The 27,115-nt window shown below is 44.3% G+C and overlaps 1 protein-coding gene across 4 annotated transcripts in view; it reads right to left on the bottom strand.

The window, feature by feature from the left end:
- Positions 1 to 27,115, bottom strand: part of DIS3L2 (DIS3 like 3'-5' exoribonuclease 2) — a 198,186-nt gene that overhangs the window by 97,913 nt on the left and 73,158 nt on the right. For all 4 annotated transcript variants that reach the window (XM_076341193.1, XM_076341190.1, XM_076341191.1 and 1 more), the window contains 4 exons: positions 24,419 to 24,525; positions 22,973 to 23,220; positions 16,053 to 16,226; positions 944 to 1,023 (listed from right to left, as the gene is read on the bottom strand). In XM_076341193.1, coding sequence (XP_076197308.1) covers positions 944 to 1,023; positions 16,053 to 16,226; positions 22,973 to 23,220; positions 24,419 to 24,525 — 609 coding nt within the window. The remainder of the gene's footprint in view (positions 1 to 943; positions 1,024 to 16,052; positions 16,227 to 22,972; positions 23,221 to 24,418; positions 24,526 to 27,115) is intronic.

The following is a 27,115-nucleotide window of genomic DNA, read 5'->3' as shown; positions in this document are numbered from 1 at the left end:
AATAATTTTATTGGCCTCAAATTTTCTTTCACCTCTGTTTTTTTTATCAGTTTTATAGCCCTGTAATACTATTCTGTACCTGGGTCTAAATGACATGACAATTCATTGGCCACATTGCACAGAATGAAATCAACCCAAAAAACAGGTAATGATGTCTTTGATATCATCATATTGTGATGATTAACAAGAGCAAGAAAAACTAAACACACACAAAAAAATCACTTTATCTTCTTTATTAGTGGTGGATGGGCTAATCAAATCATGCAATATTTCTAACTAAGCCTGTTACTGGATCTCATCAAACTAAATGAGCAGAACTTGGATGGCAAAGTAAACTTACAAGAGGGAAGTTCCTTAAGTCAGAATCATCAAGATTTGGCTTCTGGAGCTTTACTTTCTGTTCTGTTGGCTTACGGCATAGTAAAAGTACAAATAAGGCAGAGCAGAAAGCTTAAAAGGCAATGAGAAGAATAACACAACTTATAAGGCACGCTCTGCTCATCTGACAATTCCCAGCATCCTATAAACACCAAAAAGCAATTCAGCCAGTGACCTTCAAAAAAATGGATTCCTTTATCCAGGGACTGCGTATTCAAGGTCAAAGTTTCACTAGACTTCAGTCTGCAAGAGTGGCATGTTAGCTATTCAGCTGTAACTCCCGTAATGACAGGAGACAGCTGAGATCTGCTCAAATCAAATTACAGCTCTGATTATGCAAAACACTATGGTTCTGCATTTCCTGACACCAAAACTACTTCAGAGTGCAGCTTGAAGATGTCTGCTCTAAGATTTCTGAAAACAGGCAATTAAAGCAACAAAAGAAAAACTAGTTTATTACTCTACTCATATTTGGTAAAGAATACTTCATGACAAATTATATATACGAATGTGTCAACAGCTGAATATAAACACTGAGAAATATTTTGTAAAATATATCTCATACCGTCAGGGAGTTGTTTACAGGACAAAGCATCATCAAGATCTTTGGCAGTTGATGGGTCGATGGTGAAAATGCATTCTTTCCTATCCAAGGAAAAAAGAAGAAAAGAAAAATTTATCTTCCAGTCATGAAGAAGGTATCAAAACACAGAGACCATCAGAGACATCCAGACAACAACAACCATGTTTTCAGAAGACTCTGTCTGTTGAAACATCTTCCAATCTAATCTGAAAGTCTAAATCTAATGTAAAAAAAAAAAAAAGGTTTTAGACAAGTGAATCTCCTTGGGTTTTTTTTCATTTTTCTTTTTGGTTTTACTGCTTGCTCTTAACCGCTTCCATCTCATTACCGATTTTTCTCCACAAAAACTAAACAATTTAGCCCATCAAGTTCACTCCAAAGAAACAAGCAGGAAAAAGTCTTGATGCCTTGCAGCTAGAGTAAAAATAGATTTTCCTAATTGCAAAGCTAAATGGAACACAAATAACCCCCATCCCCATGCATAACAGCAGACATTGCAGCATCTGAAACTCCACGAGCACAGCTAGCACGGAGCAGAGGCAGTGAAACATTTACAAACCAAGCTGAATGATGACAAAAATGAGTGAGAGTTTCGGTCTCAGTAAAGACACCCAAGGGGTGTAGTACTTTGTAACATCTACATTGCCTATTGCGCCCCAAAGGGAAAAGCCGGTTCAATTGGAAACACTATGAAAGTTATAGAAAGAAAGACATCCAAATCAGCTAATTAGACCTAGCAAATCAACTTGGCACTTAGGAAAAGCTGAACGCCCTTTCGCGTATGCTGCACTAGGTGGTACCTGGAATATGCAGCCCTGCCCTGGAAGGCTTACATATGTATGTCCCATAGCAGTGGGTGGCAGGGACACTGGGAACATACCAAGATGGACCACAGATATGGTCTAGGGCCACATAGATGAGACAAAATAGAGCATCCGACTCAGGAATCATCATGTTTAATAGAGCAGAGCCTGGCACCAGCAAGACCCAAAACCTGAAGCACTCAACAAATAAAACTTCCTAAACTCCTGCTTTAGGGCCTCCCTTCATCCTGGGCTGCCCTACAGCAACTTCTTGCCCGGGCCCCTGGACTGCGTGTGGAATGTGGGACTGGAGCTGAAGAGCAGTGAAGACAGTAAAGGAATGGGTTTGCTGGTTTATTTTGCTTTTATCTTAACCTTTAGAATAAGTTCAGCCCCTCCCTAGCTAAAAGATCCCCAAGCACAATGGTATAGGCTGAGGCTGCCAAGGAAGAGATCAGACTGCTCCTTTTCTTCTTGCCGCAGAAAAACTTGTATCATGATGGCAACTCCCTTCTAGAGATATATAATGAAAACATGTATTATTTTTCTTACAGCATAACAACCAGTATACTGCTGGGGTAGGAGAGGTGGCAGGGGAAAAATTACAGCAAACTTTTAAAGGAGCAAGTGTCACATGGAATTAGCAAGTCTTAGTCTTTTTGCATGGGTGCTTGCACAGTGAGAGCAATGTCTCTATCTTCGCAGGCCTATCACTTCGGTACTTAAATGCTCTGGGTGGTATCTGTTGGTGTCAGACAGCTGGCAGCATGTGTTTATATAATTCCACCAGGCACACTAAATAGAGATTTTCAAAGACATAAAAATCAGTAAAACACTTCACTGCCTTCCGAGACTTTGAAAATCTTTTAGAATATGCTAGCTTTCAGATTGGATAGCAAAGCTGCCTTAATCCCCAGATGCACGTTAGTTGCTGATCCTTCACATGCATCTAAACAAATTAGAGATTGTGACACTGAAAGATATAAAACCTTTTCAACTACACCGGGACTTTGATCTGTTGCTGCCTAGCCATCCAGCACCGGGAATCAACCAATTTTTAAAGGCTTGCAAACAACCTTACTTCCATAAATATATATTCCTTAAAATTCCACCTAAGGATGGAATTTCAGGATACCTCCGCTCCAAGGTACTGTGCAATTTTCTTCAGGGAGCTGTGCGTATGCAGATACATAGACCCCTATACTACAAGCAGTATGGGGGCATGCATGTGTGCCAACCCGCATGTATTGATACACCAGGTCTCACTAACTCACAGGGTATAAAGGCAACAGCATCCTGGCACTGTGACTCCCCCCCAGCCACATCTAGTAAATCTTCCTTTAAGTTACTTCATTTAAAAGAGCAAATGGCACTGAACGGGCACTAATAGCTTGCTTTATCTGACAAGTGAGCAAGAAAAAGGTTTAAGAGCTTCTTCAAAGAGAATGTGGGTTCCTGTGTCAGGGGAATAGATAGCTTATCCCAGATGTTCCAGGCTTGCAACCACAAGCATCTGCCACCCATTGCGAATCGTAGCTCCAGGCAGTTCAAAAATTAGCAGATTGGTTTCAACGAAGTGCATATTTGCAGTCTGCCCTGGAAAGAAGCGAGTATAAATACGTGGGTGCCAAATTCTGAACACATTTATACAATGGCAGCAACTAACAGGCTGCTTTGATGAGATGTATTTGGCCAGTCAAATCTACTGCAGAGGTCAGCGGTGGCCCCAGTTCAGAGAGCCCAAACCTGCGGGGCCGGTAGGGCAGCCCCCAGCCCCCCCCCCCCCCCCCCCCCCCCGCAGCACTTGGTGCACAGCCTGCTGCCCTTCGGGATGCACTGGCCAGGCTCCGAGCAGCCTCTTAGCATGCAAACTGCAGGCACAGACACAGCTCGCCGTCTGAGATACTTAAACTCACAGATGCAAAGCTGAAGAGAGGTCCAGACAAATACTGATTTAGCATTTCTCACCAGCATTTCTATGTGCAGCACAGCTGGGATATGTTTTACCACCAGGCTCAGATCCGCTTCTCCTTTAAAACTACTCAAGGGACTTGGACTTGTAGCTTGTCACAGGCAGTTTATTCTGGGCACAGACTGCAAGGTGAGGTAAGAAAGTCACTGAGCAAGTAACACAAGGAATGATACTCCTTGGCATAAGGAATCTGCAGAAGTGTCGCAGAGCCGATGGCCAGGTAGTGAATGGGACAAGAGAAGCTGATCTGCAAGCAGAGCTCAAAGTTCATAGCAGTGAGATAATCCTGGCACGCAGGAGTACACCTCGCTGAAGTTTTCTAAGCAAATTCCGCTCACCAGTAAATTGCATTATTAAGTGTGATGACTTATATTTCTGGTTTTCAGGTTTTATTACTGGAGAAGTTTCAGATGGCTATAGGAACCGGGGCTGGCACGTGGGAAAGAAAACAATCCACTGAGTGATGGGACCACAGCTCTGAGCCCGAGGGCAGCACCCCGCACACGTGCTCCTCCAGGGCAAGGTCTCTGAGGAAGGCATGTTCTCAGCTATCTCCTCCTGCTTTTCCTCCAGCCCTGCTGGTATCACCTTTTATCTCCAGCAGGCTGCAGAGAGCCGCCTCTCGTCCCGGAGAGACTCGGCGCAAGGCAGTGAAAAGCAAGGGGAGGAAGGGCTGGGTGTGGGCCGCGCAGCCTGCCCACTGCTCTGCAAGCTGTCCCCTCCCTTGGCACCCTACGCCAGCCACTCCTGTACAAACCCCCAGGGAGGACCCTGGAGGCAGCTGACAAAAATCATCTGGGTGAAGAAATAACATTGCTCCCAGCTATGTGGCAAGTCCGCTCCACAAAGAGGAAGGAGCCATTCAAATTCCTCCCCTGACCATACCGTCTGGCTGTACAATACCCCAAAGGCTGTGGCACAAGGGATCTCGGAGAGATCAGACCACATTTCTGACCGTAACCAATAACAAAACCAACCTGCAGTAGGTTGTATGACTAAACCTCAAGGCAACAGTACTTTTTATGCACCTGCTAACAAAGACGTTGCTTAAGCACAAGCAAATAGCCCAGCTACATGCATGCACATTTGCATTGACCACAGGTAAATACAAATTGGCAGCTGTCTCCAGCTTCTGGAGGGGCACCAAGGTGACCTTGTGGGTTAAGGAGCTTGACCATCCCCCTCTCCCCCTTCTTTAAAAGCCCCGAAGGAGCCATCTCTCATTGTCATTACAACCAATAAATATCTGTTTTATTCATTTAAAATTGTCAAAACATACTTTGTAAAACTAACGAGATGTTCCAAGTCCACTCGTTCCAACATACACACAACTTGGTTAGTTAAAGGAAACTGGTTTAGGAGATACAGACACACACAGAGTTAAGAGATTTTCTGGTCTTCACGCTGGAAAGGACTAGAGATAAACATGTGCCTTTAAGAACCCCCCAGCCTCCTCACATTGATTGAAAACAAACATTTCGATGTGGAAACTTCTACTTTTTACAGGAGCCTCTTTGTCCAAAACATATGTTTAATGCAGGTTTGCAGAGGTGGACCTGCTCTGGCACAGAGTTTCTGTCAATGGAAGAATAAAATCTTTTCTCCCTCCTCCTCGTGGCCAGAGGTTTCATGGACCAGAGTAAGGCAAAGCCTACGAGAGTTTTGGAGGATCAGGGGAATAGCTTGCACTGAGCGTAGTGGACCTGCAAGCAAGAGTCAGAAAAGCACATGCCACACACAGACTGCCCAGACCCTGCCAGTCCCAGGCAGTGCCCGGGAGCGCTGACCCAGCCACCTCTAGCCCCGAGGCAGTGACAAGAGCACTGCTAAAGCCAAAGCTCGCACACTGGCTCCATCTGCCATCTTGCAAATCAACCACCTGGGGAAAAAAAATTGCAGAATAGAGCACTTAGTTTATTAGGCAGTAACGACAGCATCAACATATACAGGCTGATATATCAATCCTAATTTAAGGAAAGCTAATTAAGTGCAGTTTCTCTTTGCACAGCTTAAGGAAGACTAATTAAAGCGGACAAGCATATCTGCAGAGCAGTTAGTCTTTTTACCTTTAACAGGACCTAAAATAAATGGCTAGTGCAGCGGTAGAGGTAAGATAAGTAGTCTGTTGGTGAGCTGGAATTACCATCACGGAAATTAAAACGTTCACAGATCACAGGACTGCAACAGCAGTTTGTTTTGCTTTGTGCAAATACGTACATCTACGCAAAGGTATTTGCAAGAATCAGCAGAGAAAATACTGTACAGTTGGTGCTGCAAGGTTTGGTACATTTCAATTTTTGCCAGCTAAACTGTTCAGAATTCAACATATTAGAGTTAGCCATAAAATATAAACACCTATGACACAAGGAGATTACAAGTCCCAGTGGTCAGGGCTCCATCTTCACTCAAGTGGAAGGCTACTTGGATCAAGATGAAGCATTGCATTTGTAAGCCATGGGCTCAGGCTGTATTAGAGGCAAGGTTTCTGGCATGGCCAGTTATTGGGCAAAGTTAGGGTGTTACCAGTGTGATTTTCTGTAAAGGCAGCTTGGTGCTGCTAATTGAGAAAAGCGCCAGGGAACCACCAAAGGTTTCCCAACAGGAGACCCAGGCAAAGGGGCTTGGGTAGAATTAAGGTGCCTAAACTTAATTACCTTATTTACCTCCCCATCCTGACTCTCTCCCAAGGGCAAGTTTCAGACTGAGGCAGTCTCCTGCAATGTTTACTGGTCATTCATGAAAACCAACACGTCCAAACCAACTACAAAAGAGAACAAAGAACCCACGGCATGGAAAAGGTGGCTGAAACCCACTGCCTGTGAATTCCCAGCACACAAACACTGCACAACTGAAAATTCAAGCAGCTCAGTGGCTACCCACACGCTGACCATGCTGCCCTGCCCCAGGCTCGGTGCTAACAGCCCACAGTCCCTCTAGTCATCCAACGGCTCCTAAAGCACCGCGCTCAATCTTCTGCAGAAGCGTTAGCCTACTTCCAAAGACCAGACTGCTGCAGCTGGAGGTGAGACAGTAATGACCATCATTTTGTTTATTAAAGTTTAGGCAGTGCAAGCTTTCTTTAAACTTGAGCATGTCAGTGCTAAGACATTTACAGTATGAGTGACTGCATGTCTAGACACTTGCAATGCATTTACATTCTTCTAGGGACTCCTTAGATTGTCCTGTTCTCTCCACTTTGTGAGTACATACAATAGCCTGGTGGGAGTGAAAGCTCAGCCTCCTGGTTTAGCCTTATTAACTCCAGCTCAAAGCTGGCATTTTAAAATTAAGCAAAGCAAAGGCACTTTTAGAATCTTTAAGCTCTTCAGGTCATTTCTAAGACCCTGCTGAGCTCCATCTTGCAAAAGTTAAACAGACATAATTTCTCAGAGCTGGAAACAGTTGTTTTAATTTGGGAACAGGCATCCTAGAGCTGTCAACTCACTCCAGTGAATGCTACTAACATTTTTTCACACAACAGTCCAATTGTTATGGCAACCAAAAAAATCAATCTCATTCTTCAATCACAAGTAAACCCAGCTCGACCACGGCGTCTGCGCAGGTTTGTTATAAAGTGCCAATAGGCATGGGACCAATTCCACTGATGTTCATCACTCAAATGGGGATGAAGTACTCTTACTCAGAGAGAAATTTCAGAGAACAATCAGTGCTTGAACATTTTACAGACTTCAACATCCCACTCTTAAAGACATCTATTACATGTAGTGTTTGCCATATTTGTCACACTTGATGTGGCAGATTTTAGTTAAAACCCCAGAGTGGCTCCTTCCAAGATAGATTCTTAAAAGGAATATATTAAAAAAATATGCATGCAATTGAAGTACCCTGACAAATCTCTGAAGGCACTCTGAATGCCCTGTAACACACTGACAAAGATACTTGACACATCACAAAACTCTTTTTGCACGCTGCATAAATTTCAAAGTGAAATGAAATTATAAAATAATTGGAAGCCAAAACTGCCTCCTCCGAACACTAATTGTTGTAAGCCCCAGAAAAATCCAGCACAGCATAAAATGCACGGAAAGCCCAACTTTCAACATCAAGCCAGTACCGTTCTTTTTAATTTCTCTGTGTTTATGTTTTAGCTAATGTCCTGTTCTGGTTCAGAAAACAGACCTTGGTCCAAGACAGCGGCTGACAATGAGTCCTGATGTATTACACATCTACAACAATAAACATTTACATTTTCACCAAGGACTGCTCACTGGATTGCCAAACCAGAATCAATTATTCCTTCCATATATTTATGGCCTCCAAGTAAGGAGGAAGATGGAAAAAAGAGCACTGCAGTCTTGTAACATACCTAAATGGCTTGAAAAGCCAACGTATATATAAACGAGATCAGAGTCTCTGAGAGACAAAGTACCAGCAGTATTTCCTACAAGTCATGCTGTAATTGTGCCACAAATATAATGAGGTCTCTGCACCACCACTATCCCACGCAAGAAGGTGGAGTGTAATTCAAAATGCACTTGCATTATATAAACTACTTTAATCATAGATGCACAGAGCTAGAAATGGAAGAGACATTAGGTCATCCAACCCCCATAGGTCAGAGCCGGACTACTCATGACAATACATTTGCAAGGACCTTCTCCAGTATAGTATTAAGCATCTTTAGTGATGAAGTTTCCAATACTTTCTTAGCAGTCTAAGCTAGTCTATTTTAGGTTGGACAGGAAAGGTTCCCTCTTTGTTTTAACCTTACTTGTCCTCATAACACCCCTTTCTATCCTCCCACCACCTTAAACGATTCTCATTTTTTCATTTTGGTCCACATATTTTAACTATCAACTACTATATCTTTCACAAACTTCTAGTTTCAGTGTTGGCAAATACACATTGAACAGTTAATCCTTCCTTGTAAATCAATCCCTCATCTCCCAGAATATTTTTGACAGTCTTTTCTGGACTGCCCCACTTCTAATCCATTCTGTGATACCTCCAGTACAACCCTGCCTCATACACCTGCATGTGTGCCATCTATATTATGATTTTTTTTCTTTTTAGAGAGTGAGGATCTGTGAATAACCTGGGAACAAGGATCCAATCACCCAAAAACTTCAGGGCAGACGGACAGGTCAAAGCATGCTTCAGACCACTCCATCAGAATGGAGCCACGAGGAAAATGTTCCTTGTAACGACCAGCCTGTCCTAGTGATCAGTGATCAGCCCTGAAATACCACAGCAGGGATATACTGCCTCACCTACTGAAGAAGTTCTGGGTTTCTTCATCCACAGCATCAGAGACAGATACCTGGGTTGACACCAGGACTTGCATCCTTCATCTCCTATCTACCCCCGTGCTATCTGACCTGTAGCGAGAGAAGGGCACCAGCAAAGCACCGTGGTATCAAGGAAAGTGGCAGTATTTGGCACACCTGAACTGGGCCACTTAACAAATATAAACATGAGAGGATAGGGCACTTTCTTCTGTTCATCAAAAGCCCACCTTGTGATCCACTGGAATCCAGTAAGAAATGGACACGTTCTCAAATTGATTTAAGATTTTATCCTTATCTCCCTCTGTTATTCTCTCCATTTGTCTCCATAAAATAGGCAGCCAGGCAGGAACAAGACTGTATAAGACTGTTGTATAACAACCTAGTCGCAAAAGTTATTACTGTTTTCCACAACTAAACAGATTCTTAACTAAGCAAGCTTAAGTTTTGATGGCCTACAAGATCAGAATGCAATAATCCTGTCCAACTACATACCACCGATTCCGCTTGAAGCTACACTTCCAATGACCACACACCTTCCTGTAAGGAAAAACACCAGTGAAATTGCCAGTGTGTCTATGTACACCAGCCACTGGTAACAACAGCATCTGAGAGCAAAGACCATGCATCATTTTGTACAAAACAGTATCACCACAATTGCTGTAGCTATAGTGTAGTAGAAAACGTTATGAAAACAGAGAGGAGGACCCGAAGAAGCCAACCAGAAGCAAGGAGCTGAATCACATCACTCTGACAGCAGCACCGTATTTCTTCAGAGTTTTACTTACTCAGCTAATGGGTGAGGATGGAGCTAATGCGAGCTCTCCTCACCGATCCAAGAAGGGTACCGTTCCCCAGACTGCCTGGACAGCAGAAGTACCCAGAGCAGGTACAGCCATCATCACCATCTTCTGGAATCAATCCTGTCAGAGAGGGACTAGATCTGATATCCTTAGACACCGCTGAGTAATCCTTTGTATGCCTTGTATCTCCCTATGGAGAACATTAAATTAGTCACAGCACAGCTCAGTGAGAGGGCAGAGATCATAATCTGGCCCTGTTTGTGTCTCCCCTCCACACCAAGATAACAGTCAGGTCTGCAGCAATGTTGCTTATACATTTGCTAAACAAGCCATTTCTCAGTTTCCATCAGAAACCAGAGCATTTTTACATATCCTATTATAGCTGAGTAAGTCTTGCTCTACTTAACACGAGGCTTTTTGTAGTGGAAAATCTCCAGGAAACAAGCTGTTTAATGATGTTTTATCTGACTTGCGCTCATTTCTAACTAAAGTATTCCACCTGCCTTGAAAAGACATCTGTTTCAGAGGCTGACTGCTTTCCTCTAACACCCCTTGCACAGCTCAAGGCTGCCATTTTTACCATCACTTCTAATTTTATCAGCCAATAATCTCCTCAGGCATCTACAGCAAAGAGTATGCTGTCAAACCTTTACTATAAGCACTGCTAATCCCTGTTACCAGCTGTAACACTCCTCAAGAAATAAATAAATAGCGGGCAGAACTGCAGTGCAGGTACTGTCCTGCTGCCAGTGCTTTCCAGTTACAGTGCTACTGAGCTTCCCTCCACAGTGGACACAGAGACACAGCAGAGCACCTCCACTCTTCCTCCCTTATCAACCAAAGGAAGGATGCTACATTTCTGAATGGGCAGCCAAAATTACAATTTAGCCTTCAATAACTTGGATAGCTTTAGGTCAGTTGCAATTGAGGTCACATGCTGAAATACCAAGATGCAAATTTTAACTGAAAGCTTCGTTGCATTAAAGCTCTTTGCCTGCAAGAGCAAAGTTCATTAACTCTGCCCTGCAAGGGAAGCAAATGAACATTAACTGTCTCCTGCCAATGCAGTGAATCCTCGCTGTCCCCTGGTCCGATGCCCTCCAGGCCTTTTAGCCTCGTGGGAGGAATGGACAGTTATGCTGCCATTCAGAGGGACCTCCAGAGAAATGGGCTGATGGGAATCTCATGAAGCTCAAAGGGAAAAGCAAAGTCCTGCACGTGGGGAGGAATAACCCCATGCACCAGTACAGGCTGGGGACCAACCAGCTGGAAAGCAGCTTGGCAGAAAAGGACCTGGGCTCCTGATGGACAAGTTGAACGTGAACAAACAACATGCCATTGTAGCAAAGGCGGCAAATAGCCTCCTGGGCTGCATTAGGAAGAGTGTTGCCAGTAGGTCAAGAGATGCAATCCTTCAGTCCTTCCTCTCTACTTGGCACTGGTGAGACCACAGCCGGAGTGCTGTGTCCAGTTCTGGGCTCCCCGGTACCAGGAAGACATCAACATACTGGTGCAAGTTTGCTGAAGGGCCTCGATGATGATTAAGGAATTGGAGCATCTGTCCTACAAGGAGAGGCTGAGAGAGCTGGGACTGTTGAGCTTCAAGAAAAGAAGGCTCAGGCAGGGAGATCTTATCAATGTGAAAATATACCTGATGGTAGGGAGTAAAGAAGACAGAGCCAGACTCTTCTCAGTGGTATCCAGCAAAAGGACAAGAGACAATGGGCACAAAATACAGGAGATTCCATTTAAAGGTAAAAAATGCCCACGTTTTTACTGTACTGTGCAATTGAACCCCAGAACACATTCCTCAGAGGGGTTGTGGAATCTCCATCTTTGGAGATATCCAAACCCCAAATGGACACAGCCTTGAGCAGCCTGCTCTGGTTAACCCTGCTTTGAGCAAGGGGGTTGGAGTAGATGATCTCCAGGGGTGCCTTTCAACCTCAACCATTTGGTGATTCTCAGGAGTTCAGAGCTGCTCAGTTGAAGTCAGTCAGTTTCTGCTCCTCAGACCACATCCATCTTGTAGATATTTCAGAGTTTCTTGCCACAGCACCCTTTCTCTGCTCAGTATTTTTAGCTCATTGTTTTGTATTTTGCCAGCTGAGAAACTGCAGTTTGTAATTTTACCTTCAGCTTCATATTTCTTCTTAAAAGTGAATACAATGTCCTGTTTATAATAATAAAATCACTAGTTGGCAGGATGACATCAAATGGAAAAAGAGAAAGCAACTGGAAAATTTAGAGCAAGCAATTTTGAGTGCCAAGTTTCACATTTGTAATAGTCCAGCGGAGGTCAACAGGCTCACTTATTATTAGGCAAATGGTAAAGAAATAGATATCCTCAAGTTCTTCCATGTTAGACTGTATAAACCATCTTTACTTGAACAGGCTCTAGCACTTTCCAAAAGAGTGATGTTATACATTTTCCACAGTAACACCAACAATGGGAGACAAGCAAAAGGCAGAACTGCTTTGCAAAGAACGGCCTTTTTTCTCTCTCCAATATTTAGGTTTTTGTTTCCCACTATGATCGGACTTTCCTGGCTTTAGTTTCTTGTCCCAGTTAAGCAGTAAAGGAAACAAAAAGATATGAATGAAATTAGAAACATTTGGAATGAGTCTTAGAAATAGCTTTTGGGTTTCTTAGATTCCTGGCTACACCTCTTCAAATGGCCTCCTCCTCCAGCCCCCGTCTCCTGCACCCACCTCTGAAATTTGCATTTCCTCCTTTGCCCTGACCTCTCTTCTGTTCAGGGGCTATATTTTGTCCCACACCATCGAAACACTAAGTGCAAAGCAAAGCAAACAAGGAAATGAAAATTACATGTTGAAACACTGGAAAAGACCGGAAAATGGTTGAAACTTTGCACCCATCAAAATTTGTCCCTATGACACTAATCCTCCAATGTTTCTCTAAAAGCAGAAACCAAACACTTCTCAAACTTCTAATGAAAAAATACCAATTCCAGCCAACCTGAATAATAAAATGAGAACTCTGGTCCTATCTGTATTATCACATTTAAAGTCTCTGGAAGGGAAGTTTCCTCAACCATGTTATTCTGATACTTTATGAAACTTCATGCTCTCTATAAAATACAACTGCAGTATGCGATGCCAACACCTAATACTTGCCTAGTGCTTTTCATCAGAAGTTTTTGGTACTCTTTACAAACAAGTAAGCTGGGAGTGCCCGCAAAATACTTGCCTAATTTTACAAATAGATAAATCCATGCAGGTAAAAAGCAGATGTCCATGGCAAAACTGTGCACTAGTGGCAGAGCAGAGAGTTAAATCAGCTAAAAGATTTCAAAGCCATCCACAAGGTTTGGATCTTTTCTGCCTTAAGTAATATTAAAATATTATGTAAACCTTTCTTTGTGAGCCATTACTGGAGAAATGAGGAAAAAAAAAAAGATCTCTTGGAAGCAGTTCTGCACAGGCTATGTAGGTGAGATCACAGTTGCTATCCAAACAGACTATGCATGGCAAGAACAGGCTTCCTGTAAAACTGAAAGACTTGCAGGAAGATCAAGGAACATATTTACAAGATGGCATGGACAAAATATCCTTCCCTCCTCTTGCCCAGCCTCAGCAGCTTGGTGAAACACATTGTCTCGCTTTCATCTAAAACCACACTCACAAATGCCTCCGGTCCAGAACCTCTACCTCCATGCTCTATACACTGACTCACAAACAGATCCAACCACACTCAGGACACTGGTTAGCAGAACACAGAAGTTACCTTTTGAGGAGGAAAGGGTCGTTTCCCATGATGAAAGGAAACAAGGAGAAGTTATCTCAGGAAGAGGAAACACCCGAAAACGCAAGACTTTGCTTGGGTCTTGGTTCCAAATCCCAAAAGCTTAATGCACGACACTAGAAAATTTACAGCACTGTGTTACAGAACTGAAGAGGATTTACTAGAGATGAAAGTATTTTAAGCCAAACTCTAATATGGGTTTACTCTAGTCCGGTGAGCAATGTGTAAACTGAATTAGGATGAGCTATTTAGAAGTGTTAACATGGCTGTTTCAGGAGAAAAGATGAATCTTTATTTATCTTAATAATAATTTCTCTTATATTGTACTCTCAGAGTACTGTACAGTAAGCTGGGGAGCCTGACATCAACATGCACGAAGTACAGCAAAGATGGGCACTCACAGAGGCAGATGCTGTTGAACACGGTGTGAGCTCCCCTGGAAAACAAGGCATAACTCCCGTGTGCACCCAGACCAGATACCCCGGTTCAGGTGTCTTCCTCTGGATGCCAGCCTGGGCCAGTGTGTACCAGCTATTTGACACTGCAGACCACAACGCACTTATGCTGACAATAGGAAAGCTAATATTTAATACCAAGTTAAAGCTGAGCTACCTTGGGACTTGTCAAGAACGGTCTCTCAAGGTCTGATGGGTGAGACCAGAAGAGATGGCGGCCAGGTCTCCAACTGCAGGACTCCACTCAGCTATGATTCACGCTACATTTACTAATAAAACTCATCTTTTTCTGGACAGACAAACCTCTCACTGTGAGGAAACAAAAAAGAAGACTCATCTGTATTTTACTTTCCATAACTAGAAGTCTCATGTTATCTCCATATGTGTTTAGACCACAGACTAGTTAGTCAGCGGTGTGGCAGTTGACATTAAAAGGATTAGTAAATTAAGCTCAAATAATTGTCTTAAAAACTTTGACTGTTAAATGTTTATATTTGAGAGGATCAAAAGGAAATCTACTTTGTAGTGTGCACTGTGGTCAGGAAGGGGCAGAGAGGGATTTAAATGGCTTAACTGCAAAACTGTTATCACCTTGATAAGTCCCAGTGCAATAATTCAGCAATAAAAGCAAGAAATGCACTTAGAATTTGTTTCCAAAACTGATTGTCTGACTGGAGACAAGTCAAGCTCTTTATTTGCTTGAAAGAACTTGGTCAGAAGAAACAGAGAATGCTACTGAAATGTAGTCAAGAATATAAAAATAAGCACTTCCCAGTGACTTCTGAACTGCAGCATTCAGTATCTTTTTTTTTAAAGCTCCTTGAAGCCTACAGTCTGGATCTGGTATCTGAGTGTTACCACTAGTCAATCAGGAGTGTGATTCTCCCCTGAATTATTCCATTGTATGGCAATGGAAATCCAGTAAAGCTGAAGCAGTAAGGAGGCTGCAGGCTACAGTGCAGGATTAGGTCCAAAGTAACATCTGGAGTCTGGGTACAGATACAAGTGGCTGCCGTTTATCTGCTTATCTGCTCAAATTGCTAACGTCCATGCCAATAACACAGATAAACTAAGAGGGAGAGGAGCTTGCTATATATATGCAGGTGCTTATACCAGTGCAGTGTCTTGAGGAATCAGGCTCATGGGGCTGTTTCACCTCAGCAATATGCAAGAAAGCAATGAATCTGCCAGCTGAGACATGATGCTCTAGCATAAGCAAGGGTGGGAGTGGAACACACCGTACCATCTTAATAATGCATTTATTGTTTTGCTTTCTTGCACCTTCCTTTATTGCAAAGTGAGGTTCTAAACAAATTTCTTTTCTTTTGTCTTTAACTGTTTTCTAGTAAAGACATCTCTGAAATCTGACACTTTGAAGCACAGCAGATCCACTCGTTTTGGGTAGTCCAGCAATGTCAGTGTCCACCACCCAACAGACTGTGGAGTTCCTGAAAGCTGGTGGGAGCATCACTAAGTTGCAGGGATGGCTAATGTGAGGTAGGTGGACAGCACAGAGTTGCCAGGCTGCAGGGACAGACTGCATTTGCCAGCTGCTAACCTGATCAAGAGCTGTCATAAACTCCACATGACACCAGTTCTTCAAAACAGAGAAAAATGTTGAGACTAGACAGGAAAACGCAGGACAGTCTCTACCTGTGCTTAAGTTTCAAAGTAACAGTGTCCAAGATCATTTGATCTGCCAGGCATTCAGAAAATCTCTGCTATAAAACTACCACTAAAATACGTAATACATTCCAGACAAAAACATAAAGCTTTCAGATTAGGTGCCAAACACCAAATTTTCAGTTTTCAATAGTTCTTTTCAGAAAAAGCCTCTTTGCCTCACAAAATATTTCTCCAAATAACTGATCTTCTGGGTTTGTAGGTACTTTAAAAAGCAGTTTCTTTCCATGCTAGCACAGGTGACGTGTAATATGGTACATGTAATAAAGTCAATGCCTTTTCAAAGTGTGATGAAAGCAAAACAAAACAAAACAACCCTGCACCACCCAAGAAGGAGTGTGAGACCACGCTTTTTGTTGTTACCTTAAATCTCTTCTTTTGGCCATTTCTCCCGGTGAGATAACCCAGGGCAGGCTCTGGGGAAGACATTCCAGGGCTTCGGGGGAAAAGTCAGAGAAATCCACACCGTACTCCGTCAGGATCCCTTCCGTTTCCGGCTCAATCTCCCCAGCCTGCCCAAGACTTTTGGCCAACTGCCTGCAAAAAGAAAGAAAGGGATGCTTTTTTTAAGTGTATAATTACTACTGTCATGTTGTTACTGTCCCTACAAAGAGGCTGCTGAGCCCTCAAACGTACTCTTTCACCCATTCACTTCTCCCTGAGTTTTGGCAGAGGATTTAGCAGGAATTCAGACCATACCATGACTTATGTCTGCTGGAGATGCAAAACACTAGCCAGACAGTACCCTGCGCTGTTTCGTGCATCTCATTTTAAGGAAATGTTTTATATTATTAGGTTTTTGCAGAGGTAGGAAAGTGTCAAATTTTAGAAAAAAATACATTCAATGGGGATAAGAAAAGCACAGCCCTCCACAAGGGCAGCTCTAGCTTTATGCATGGCTGGTTCCCTTGAGATCCTCCTTCCTCTCCTCACCACTGAAAAATGTGACTCATCCCCACTACCTGAAATGGAGAACAGGTTCTCACCGGATCCCAGACAGCTCTGCAGAAGACAGCTCCCGGGGAGCTCAGCACACTGCTCCCCATCCCAAAGGATACGCATCTCTGCCTGGGCAAACTCATGCCCTGTGAAGACATCACAAGGTGTGAAGAACCCTTACTGCCTTCCTTACAGGAGTCGCACACACAGACATGCCCACAGATCGTCTTTCCAACCATTTTCCAGGCTCTTTCCAGGACCTAAACATTCCCAGTAGTTTTTCCCTCCTCTCCTAGCTAAGCAGAAGGCTCTGAACCAGGAGCTAACTGGAGAGGAGCCAACAATCTAGAAGCAAGTCATAGACAGAGGAAACTGTCCCCCACACACTAATAGTCTTTGATGAAGTATTCTGCACATGTGTGGATGAGGCTGCTGCTCCATTATGCTTAGAGAAAGTTTCCATCTGCTCCGGTGCAAACCCCAGCACGCATTTGTTCAACAGCTCTGGTGTCAAACAAGCGTTTGGCTCTGGACACAGCACGCAAACTGGGGCTCCAAAGGAGTGGGACATTTGTTCTCTCCATACCTGGTTACAAATACTACATGAGAACCTATGTCCCATGGTGGCTCCCCTTGTCCCCTTTCTCACCCCCAGATTGCTCTACATACATTGAGGGTTGTTTGGGTTTTTTTAATATACTGCCATTAGGGCGAATGGCACATTACAGCCAATAGAGATAACGCTCCTGACCCACGAAAATTACAACTGAAATTAAGGCAAATCCATCAAAATATGACACAAAAGAGAGGGGTAATAATACAGTGCAAAAACAGCCACTCTAATAAGTGTTTTTCCACTGCATAAAATACACAATCATTATATTGATCCTTCTGCTTTAATTCCAATGAGTGAGAACAGGCACTAATTACTTTCCTAAATTGGGGCCAAAACAGTGCACTTGTCATTTGGACGAGCAAGATGCTCTCAGGGCTTCAAATGTGCCATAAACCCACAGAACAAACCCCATCCGCGCAGCGCAAGCAAGCCCATCTTCTTTATGGGAGCACAGCTATCTCTCTTCACAACGGGAAGGGCTGCGTAATAAACCTGTCACATTGTGTAATATGCTGGAAAGGATTGCGTGCTTCGTGGCGTGGTAAATTGTAGAGTTCACATTGCCTAGCTTTAAAATAAAAATGAAAACAAGGATAAAAGATATTTCCCTCCATTGTTTCAATTTTATGTACAAACTGTATGGCAGAAATACGTGTGCGTTTGGCATCGAGGCCGAGTTCTCTGTTCCTGCAGCTTGGTCCCAGTCTGATCCTTATTTTAATGTAAATAAACGAGGCATCAGTTTTATCTCGCTCTCTTTCAGCAGTAACAATAAACCAGAGAAATCACCGCTTCATTTCCAATGTCTAGTGCGGAGCTGGGAGACTGAGCAAGGACGACCCCGTGGGTCTGTAGGCCCACCAGCACCACCAAGGATGGATTGAAAAAAAAAGAGGAAAAGAGAGGACATGTTGCCCTACCAAAAAGAAATGGCAAGGGCTTGAGTCTCAGGTGCCCCTTCTCCTGGAAGAGCAGAGCTGGGCAGTGCACCAGGAGGGTGGCTGGACATCTGCACGACAAGTCATGGAAAGCACCTCTGAATGCCAGAGTGCTTTCCAGCTCAGTCTTGAAACCCATGTTCTCTTGATCCGTTTACTGAAATTAGATTACGAACCGTAAGGGGTTTACCCAGAGGTTTGATATAGGACTAATATTTTTTAATAGTAATTAACATTTGATTTACAGTGTTCCAGGGAACATTTCCCAAGTACCTTGAAATAAAAAGTGTACAACTGACTTTAATTGGGGCCATGTTACAGTCACGCAGACATGATGACTTGCATCAGAGCAAAATCTGACAGGACAGCATGTGATCAAAGGTAACACATATAGGATCACCGATGGCCCTGGAGTAACAGCCAGGCTGTAAAATCACTCATGGGGCTCCACGGCCACCAAGGGTAGCAAGAATAGTTCAAGAGGCTTATAAACAACAACAGGCACAGGGCCCAGCAGCAGTCAGACGTTCACTCTCAGGGAGTCACAGTGTCTGTGACACCCCAGGCTTGCATGTCTCTCTTTTTTTTAAAATCTTAAAAGGTAAAAGGAATTATAATGGTTACAGACGTAAACATTCCCTTTCTGTGACGTTGATGGGGGAGCATTAGAGCACCTTGGAGGGTTCCTTGAATACCCTTGGACTGAAGTCAGACACGGCGGCAGCATGCACCAACAGGAACATGCTGCAGTCGGGGCATTGGGCAGCACACAGAACAGGGTATTCCTCTAAAGCAGCCATAGCTGCAAGCTCATTGAACTGCTCCGAACTGTTGACTCATTGGAGCTTGACCTCCCATGTGTGTGCGCCTGGGGCAGAGCCACACTCATGCTGCCATCTTCCCCTTCATGGTGACACTGATCACAGCTATTCAGCCACCCATTTCTACAAACATTCGAGCCCTCTCTGCTCCCCAGACTCAGCTGAAACTGGCCAACATGTTCAAAGGTTACATGGTAAGAACTCTCCGAAAAGACAAAGCATAATTACATAAGGCTTGCTTCCTTTGGAAAGCCGAGCAGGCTCCCAAATGGGAGTGAATAACTTCCATGGGGACTTAACAACCTTACTCAGTCTCTCCTGGAGCAGACTGGTCCACAGTCATCCTACACAGAGGGTTTCTTTCAGCAGCAGGAGAACATCCTACACATCAATAAGCCACCGTTCCTAGAGGAAGCTTGTACAGGAACAGGAGAGGGGACAGAGAGGAAGACCACCCGGCTGCTCCCACCACCCAGGGCCTGGAGCTCACAGGCAGAGCTGCACAGGCTTGATAAAGCCCAAAGGTCCCAGTGGAGATGGCACGATGCATGGCCAGATGCAGGGCTGAGCATCATGGAGACAGAGAGCTGTGTCATGGGAATCCCCAGCGCCCAAGGGCACAGTCCAGCCCCACTCCGCACCATGGAGCTGCCTCCCTTCAGCTGCCGGGCCACCCACTGTTGGAGCGCAGGAGCAGCATGGTGCTCTCCACGAAGGTGGGGCCATCCCACGCTTCAGAATGGTACGGTGATTAGCTGTGCCGAGGGAACGCAGCTTTCCTGAGAGACAGTCCCATCTGCAGGAAGGTGTTTTTCCAACAGAGCTACACTCCTTGAGGATCAGACCTTCCCTCAAGCCTTACAGTGAGCTACCCAATTTGTGAATTAAAAAACCAGAGATGAAAGGAATTCAAGCCACTTGGATGGTTTTGGAAAGAGCATCAAGTGAAAGAACATCCTGCAACGTTTCATTTTATTGCAAATGCCGTGACAAATCTTGTCACCTTGACAGACCAATATCTAAGGCCCTGAGCTAGAATAGCCACAAGCCACATGTGACACAGAGGGAATCAGTGATTCGACATTTTACTACTACTTTTTTTTTTTTTTAACAGTCTCATCCATCACCATATGTGGGGGCAAAAAAAAAGATTCCGCCTTAACCATCTCCAAAAGTGTGGAGATGTCTGGACTAGTTCTCCAAACGGCCTTGGACTCCAACACTGAAAAAAGGTCCCCAGAAAATAACTGTACGTAGCAGTACTTGTAATATTTATCTGGAAAAGGATAATATTTTGGAGCTACTCTGCTTTATCTGCTACCTGAAGCAGGTACAGCTAAATGGCATTTCACTGCCACAGTAAATCACTTCACATGCAGGATGGAGCACAGCAGCACACACTCAGGACATCACCAGCGGGACATGGAGACATTAGTTCCTCCCTGCTCCCTCCCAGCACACTCGGGGTGATAGGGTGCCCTTCATAAGGGACAGTGTCTCACTGGTGACCACCAGGTGGCAATCACGACACAGAAACGCACCCCCCTCCCCAAGGGGACCTCCAGGGACTGTCAGGTTGCCCCAGTACAGGTGACCACCCTCGGCGGCCAGTGCCACCACTAAACTCTTGGCCAGGGCATCCCACTGCTCCAGCCACACGTGGTCACTGTGAAGACCAGAATATGCTGTGAACTGTGCTTGGAAACGCGGCACTGAACTTCCCAAGGGAAAAGTAAAGCTGAGGAAGGTGCATGACCAGCATGGGGGAGTTCAGCTGCAGGATGGAGAGTACCTGGAAACACCCAAGGCATCCAGGGGAAATGACTGCCAGCTATGGAGGGAGTTTGCCTTGTTGTACTTCCAACAGACTTAGATGGTGCAGAGTGATGAACTACAGGCTCTTTAGTCCAGACACATTCAAAACCATCGTGGTGCTGCCAAAGGGGTATCATGAGGTCTGTAGGCAGAACTAAGGGGTGCACAAGAAAGTTCAAAAAACCAAGCGTGCAATGATCTGCAGATCACCTGCTCTTCTCTCCTTCAGGTGCACCATGACTAGCAACACGGCTTATAAACAAGCTTATAAACCAGCCCAAAAGCAAACAGGAACTTTTGGGACCTTCAGGAGGTTTCCTTGTCTTTCAGTGTTTAAACAAGCATGTATTTATAGTTAAAAACAAAATGGGTCACCAAGGTTTTATGCTCCCATCTCCACAAGGCACTTACTGAAGTGCAACTGAGTCCCAGAGGAAACAGCTATGTACGAAGACAATCATGGACATTTTCTCTCCTGACAACACCCTTTACATCTTGGAAACTACCAAAACAGCCAGATGAGAATATACAATGTTGTCAGAAGCACAGATTAAAGACACACACATTAGCCAATGAAAAAAGACATTAGCCCATCCTCCTAATTTCCCCCGTTTCTGCTGAAAAGGGGGGTTGTTCATGACAAGAAGCCAAGCAGTACAATCACCCTCCAGTCTTTTCTCTGTTGGAGTCAAAGAAGACAAAGAAAAACTCTGCCAATAAGAAACTTAGTCACAGTGAAGTTCACAGCACAGCCAGCCTCTAGTTAAGTGGGGCTCAAAGGGAGGCCACTTCAGTTCATGCATTGCAGTTTAGCTAGGAAATACTGAGTGACTTAATGGCTCATGTGGCTCTCAAGGAGTACACGTGAAACTTGCTATTACTGGGCACACAAAGCAGCCACAACTGATAAACTCAAACTCAGGGAAAGAGGGACTTCAGTTTAGTTTACTTTTAGTTTTCAGGCTGGTAGATCTGTGCCAACATACTTACTCTTAAAAAAAAAAAAAAGTTTTATGTAAGTTTTAAGCTTTACCAGGAGTTTGAGCCGCGGACTCCAAAAACCACGGTGCTGACGCTGTACGTCAGTTCTGCTACCCCATCAGAACAGCTTTGCAAGGGGAAGAGAAAAGTTGGGCTTTATGCCCAACTCCCACTACTGCACATGCTCCAGATTACATCCAGATCCCCATCACCTGTAAATTCGACCACAGCATTTCCACAGGTCAGAGTTACCTACTCTGTATCACCAACTAAACCAGGACTGCTCAGTTTTTCCCAAGACAACTGAATAGATTTATCAGTGGCCACCATTTCTGAGACCCACTCAATAGGAAGTAGCATGGCCACTCCAGGTGGGTGCTTGGCACACAGTAGCTATTCCCAAGAAAGAATGAAAATGCTGAAAACTACAGGGTCTTCCTCAAGGAGAGGCAAAATGAACTTGCAATCTGGATCCAGCCCAGCATAGGTCATTTGTGTAGCCCTGGCTTAAAATCTCCTCCTTCATGGCAGTGCCTGCAGTTTGAACTCTGGACAGCAATGGCTTTACAGTGCCTCCTGAAACGCAGAGAGTGCAACACCCTTCTCACCTGCTTCAGGAGTGAATGAATCTTCTCTTGATTTCTAGTATCTGTCCTTGAAGCAATGCAAATTTAAAACCACAAAAATCTGCGACTTCTTTCTACTTCTTATCAGTAAAGGCTTAAAAACCAAAGATGAGCCTCACAGCTACTGATCTTCTTCCTCCGGCAGAAGTGAAATGCTTACACACTGTGTACTACTCTTACACAAAGGGATGAAGGATTGAAAGGCTGCCAGCACGCCACGGTGCTTGTGCTGGTCAGGCTACGTTACCTGTGTGTGCTCCCTCTGGACTACAAGCTCTTCTGAGCAAAGACGGTATGCTCATTCGTGCTGTGATGTGCCAGCACACTGAAGCAAGCACCAAAAGAAACTAACATTATGTAGCCGTGAGATTAACTAGCCATGAGCTATCCTTAGGCTCATCACAGTTTAACCACCAAATACCAGAGGGATGCAAGACAAGTATCTTGTTAACAGATTCCTGTCTCTATCACATGTATCAAACTAAGTGAAACCAAGAACTCCAACTAGAAAACTCAGTCATCTCTGCTTCCAATGGCAGCCACATACCCTGTCGCAAAGTTGCTGTCTTCTTTCCAGTCCACTATGCGACAGATGAAGAGCATATTTGAATAGTCCTCAGGCCTGGTCACAAAGTCTGGAGGGCAATCAGCCAAGGACACATAGGCCCTGGGCACTCTGTGGTCCACAGGTGAGAACATGGCGCACCTCCTGAAGAGTTCACTGTTCTTGTCTGCCAGAAGCTTGATGAAGCCTGTAGCTGCTCGGGAATGTTTCTTTTCCAAAATGTAGACCACCTGGAAGAGGCAAAGGTTTCTACAGTGAATACCTTTAGAGAAACTTATTTTCTTTAACAGAATAGGGATACACAGAGGCTTAGCAGAATGTCTGGAAAAATCACAAGGCCTATATCATGTTTTCCTTGTGTGTGTGTGTGTGTGTGTATGTGTGTATGCATTTTTTAACTGAGTCCCTATTTACAATGTATTTTCCTTGCCATCTTGCTCATGGCTATAGAAGAGCTAAGTGCCTTCCAAGTGCTAGCTCTCTACAGCAATTTTCTTGATTACAGAACAAAACCAGACAAGAAGCAGATGCTTCCAAATGCAGGGAATTAGCCACAACATACAAGCAACTCCTGTAAAATCTTTCATTTGTATCCTCGGCCTGTGATTTCGACCTTCAGCGCAGAACAGGCCAGTCCAAAAACGGTGCCGCTGGCGGATCCAACACTAACCACAGGAAAGGATGTGCTGTGGGGAATTTGGCAGTTCTCTCCTCCTCTCTGTGCTTTCTGAAGTTAGGGGTTATTTTACCTTTATACAAGATGGCTTTGAAAAGAATAATAAATTACAATATCACTAAATAATTGTTCCAGAGAGGTGTTCATCCAGGCTATATTTTTGTAGACCGTAATAAATCACTGGATAACAGAAATATTATAGCCGATTTCCTAAGCTTATACAGAAGAGTCCTTCCAGAAAGTTTCAGGAGCTGCACCTCTGTGCGATTCTGAGCACTGGAATTGCCACGCTGGATGAGACCAGAGGGCAGCCCAGCCCAGAAGACGGACCAGAATCGGAGGCTGCAAGGGAAAGCACAAGACAAGGACGAGACCTGACCCGGTAGTCCTTTTCTGGTCTCTTAACATTCAGAGATTGACTCAAATCTTGAACCAACAGCACTAAACAGCCTTTCCAAAGTCTGTAAGAATTAATTCTGACAACTTTGGATATCCTGACACTCATATTAGTATCCAATCTTTTTTCTGGATCTTGCTAAGCAATTTTGCATAACAAACAAAGGGAATTTAAACTAGGATAATTGGTAAAAATAACAAGACACTTGTTTTTTATCAGATCGGACAATTACTCTCTTTGAAACAGGGAATGAGATTCAAAGATCAACAGATGGAGACTACAAGGAGGCCAGGGCTGGTCTCCTTCAGCCTTTGGGAGTGCACACGTGCTTGCTTGTCACTCTCCATGGAGTTACCTTGGCTGTCCTTTGAAGAAACTTATCTGGGAGGAGCCTGGGATCATTCACCTTGGGTCCATCATCTTGCATTGTTCTGTGCACACCGCAGATCCCAACAGCCTTCACTGCATCAAACAAGAGAAACACAACAGTTACCATAGCACATTTCTATCACGAAGTCGTGTTGGGCCTTTGCTGTAAACTACAATACAAGGTGCATGTAGTAGACTTATTTGAAAGGGAAAAGATCTCTTAAATGTTAGAACAGCCAAGCACGAATCAATTATTATTTCTCCAGACTACCACAGAGAGCAGATATATGTTCACTTACCATGCAGATCTGCTGAAAAACAACAAAAATCAAAATAAATCCAAACTTTACAAGTACAACTATACCAGCCATAATAAACAAAATGGTGGAAAACACATTCTGTTTATTAAATACTAAGAACTATAGTAATTTCCTGCCATTTCTTAGTTGGACTCATTAACATTATATAAATAGTCTGTTGAGTACACACATTCATTTAATATTTAATTTCCTATGCAAGGTTATAAGATGCATGTTCATCTTTGAAACTGAAACCATATCTACTAAGTTGACCCTCTTCGGCTGTGGACCAGGATTATGAAAAAGTCATATGAAAGTAATCGCTACATATGACAAACAGCTCCCTCCCCCTGAAATTCCTTCACCAGATACTGAGAACATTTAAATCAACTGTCAACTAATTTCTAGTTTGCAATTTTCCAATATTCAGGTATCTGAGTTCGAAAGTATCTGCTATAGGTGGCTGGCTACACCGAATGCATTTAGTGTTTACAAACATCCAAAGTGATCTTTGCCATGGAGAAGGCTGGGACCGGTCCCTTCTTGAGTTGCATCCCTGCTGAGAGCCCATGGTTACTGCTCTGACAGTGTTTTTTGGATGGAAACATCCATGCACTCTTCCCCGGAGGGCTCATGGAGGATGGATGCCTCTTTCCACTTGTATGGCAATCGCATCCACCTCAAGCACATGTGCTAAAATCAAGCCCTGACTGTTCAAAAGAAATTTTGCTTTCTTAAAGAGAGACTGTGGCACCAACTGGAAGTTTCAAGGGACGTAGCTGTCACTGTTTCCCTTAGAAGACATGAGATAAAGCAATGTTTCACTGAAGACTGTGCTCCAGCAGGCCAACGGCGCTCATGCACGCCAGAAAGCCTCAAGGAGAGCAGCGGTGACACGCAGACCCTGGCCCCCAGATGACACCCATCTGTCCCACAGGGACCCTCGACGGAGGCTGCTGGTGACATGACGGATGAAGGGGGCCAGGCTGCAGGAGGGGAGGCTGCAGCTGCTGGCAGCACCGAGCAGTGCCGGGGCACCGGGGGGCTGGTGCTTGGGGGGAGACGGGGTGGCAGCGGGGGCCAGCAGCTTGCCCCGAGGGGAACGGCTGTGCACCACTGTCATGAGGGCACATTCACAGATGGTCCTGCTGCTGCAGACGGGCTGGGTTGCCTTCGGGCAACATTACCCCAGCAGTCATTTGACAATGACGGCTATCGCTCTAATGACAAACTCTGGTTCTCATATGCCACTAATTATCCCCAGCTTTGCCTTCTGATACAAAGCTCTTCAGACTTCACCTCTCCCCAGAGATCATCTTTTTCAGAAGAATCTAAGTGACTTTAATTTTATTTTATCTTTAGTGACTTGCTAGCAAGGCCAAGAGGAGAACAGACAGATATTCAGGGGTTTAAATAAAAATCTACTTTCCTTAAAAAAGCAGCAGTAGTAGCAGCAGCAAACCCCTTCCTCTTTTACTTCTACTGAAATGAACTCAGATGTGCCACAACCGGGGTTACTAAGGGATAAAACCACCCAGAATTTCATGGTGACAAAAAAGCTGAGGAAAAAATTGCTTGGATAATTATAAACAGTTTAAAAAGTGGGGATACCCAAATTACACACCTCATTTGCTTGCCTCTTCTAAGATCTCTGCCAGCTAAAGGTCGTACCAAGCAATCAGTTAGTAAAGAATAAAAGTAAGGAGCCGTTTTGTTTTCTTATAAATTTTCAAGCCATTGGTTAATAGTCATGGGTTTATGGTGTGCCAACCATACAGACAGCTAGGACAAAGAACGGGACGATCTGGAACAAAGAAACGCTGGCAGGCACGGAGGGCAAGGGGAGGCTGGTAGCCTTCCAAAGGCCATACCTTCAGGCACACCTGCCACAAGCCCAGGGCTTTACTGGAGTGAACTCTCCCCCACCGAACATCACGTACTGGTTGGAAGAGAAACCAGATCTAAATGTGTTTGGAAAAAAGCAAGAGCTGCACTCACTGCTTTCCCAGCAGAGCAGAATAACAGCACCGACTCAAGGCACAATGGGCAAGAATGAGAAAAGCACCAGGAGCCACGCGAGGAACGTGCCCTTGTTAGCGCTGCTTTCTTTCCACTTCTCCTTCCAACTCCCATTTCTCCAAAAAGTTGCTTGCATTTTTTCACGGAAGCAGCTTTCCCTGTCAAAAAAGGAGCCAGCAGTGGTGTCCTTGGGAGTTATCACATACACACACGCAAAAGCACAGAAGCACCAGGGGGGAGCTGTCATGGGGAGCACAGCAAATGGGTCACCAAAGCTTCCTTTGCCTGGGATGAACGTGCAGGGCTGGGGCATTGCCCCCCCACCCTGCTGAAGCTGAGCCCCATGTGAACCCAGTACAGGTACC

This window comes from Aptenodytes patagonicus, chromosome 6 (genome assembly GCF_965638725.1).
Source record: "Aptenodytes patagonicus chromosome 6, bAptPat1.pri.cur, whole genome shotgun sequence".
In the NCBI taxonomy this organism is placed as follows: Eukaryota; Metazoa; Chordata; class Aves; order Sphenisciformes; family Spheniscidae; genus Aptenodytes; species Aptenodytes patagonicus.
This window is presented reverse-complemented; position numbering and strand designations above follow the sequence as displayed.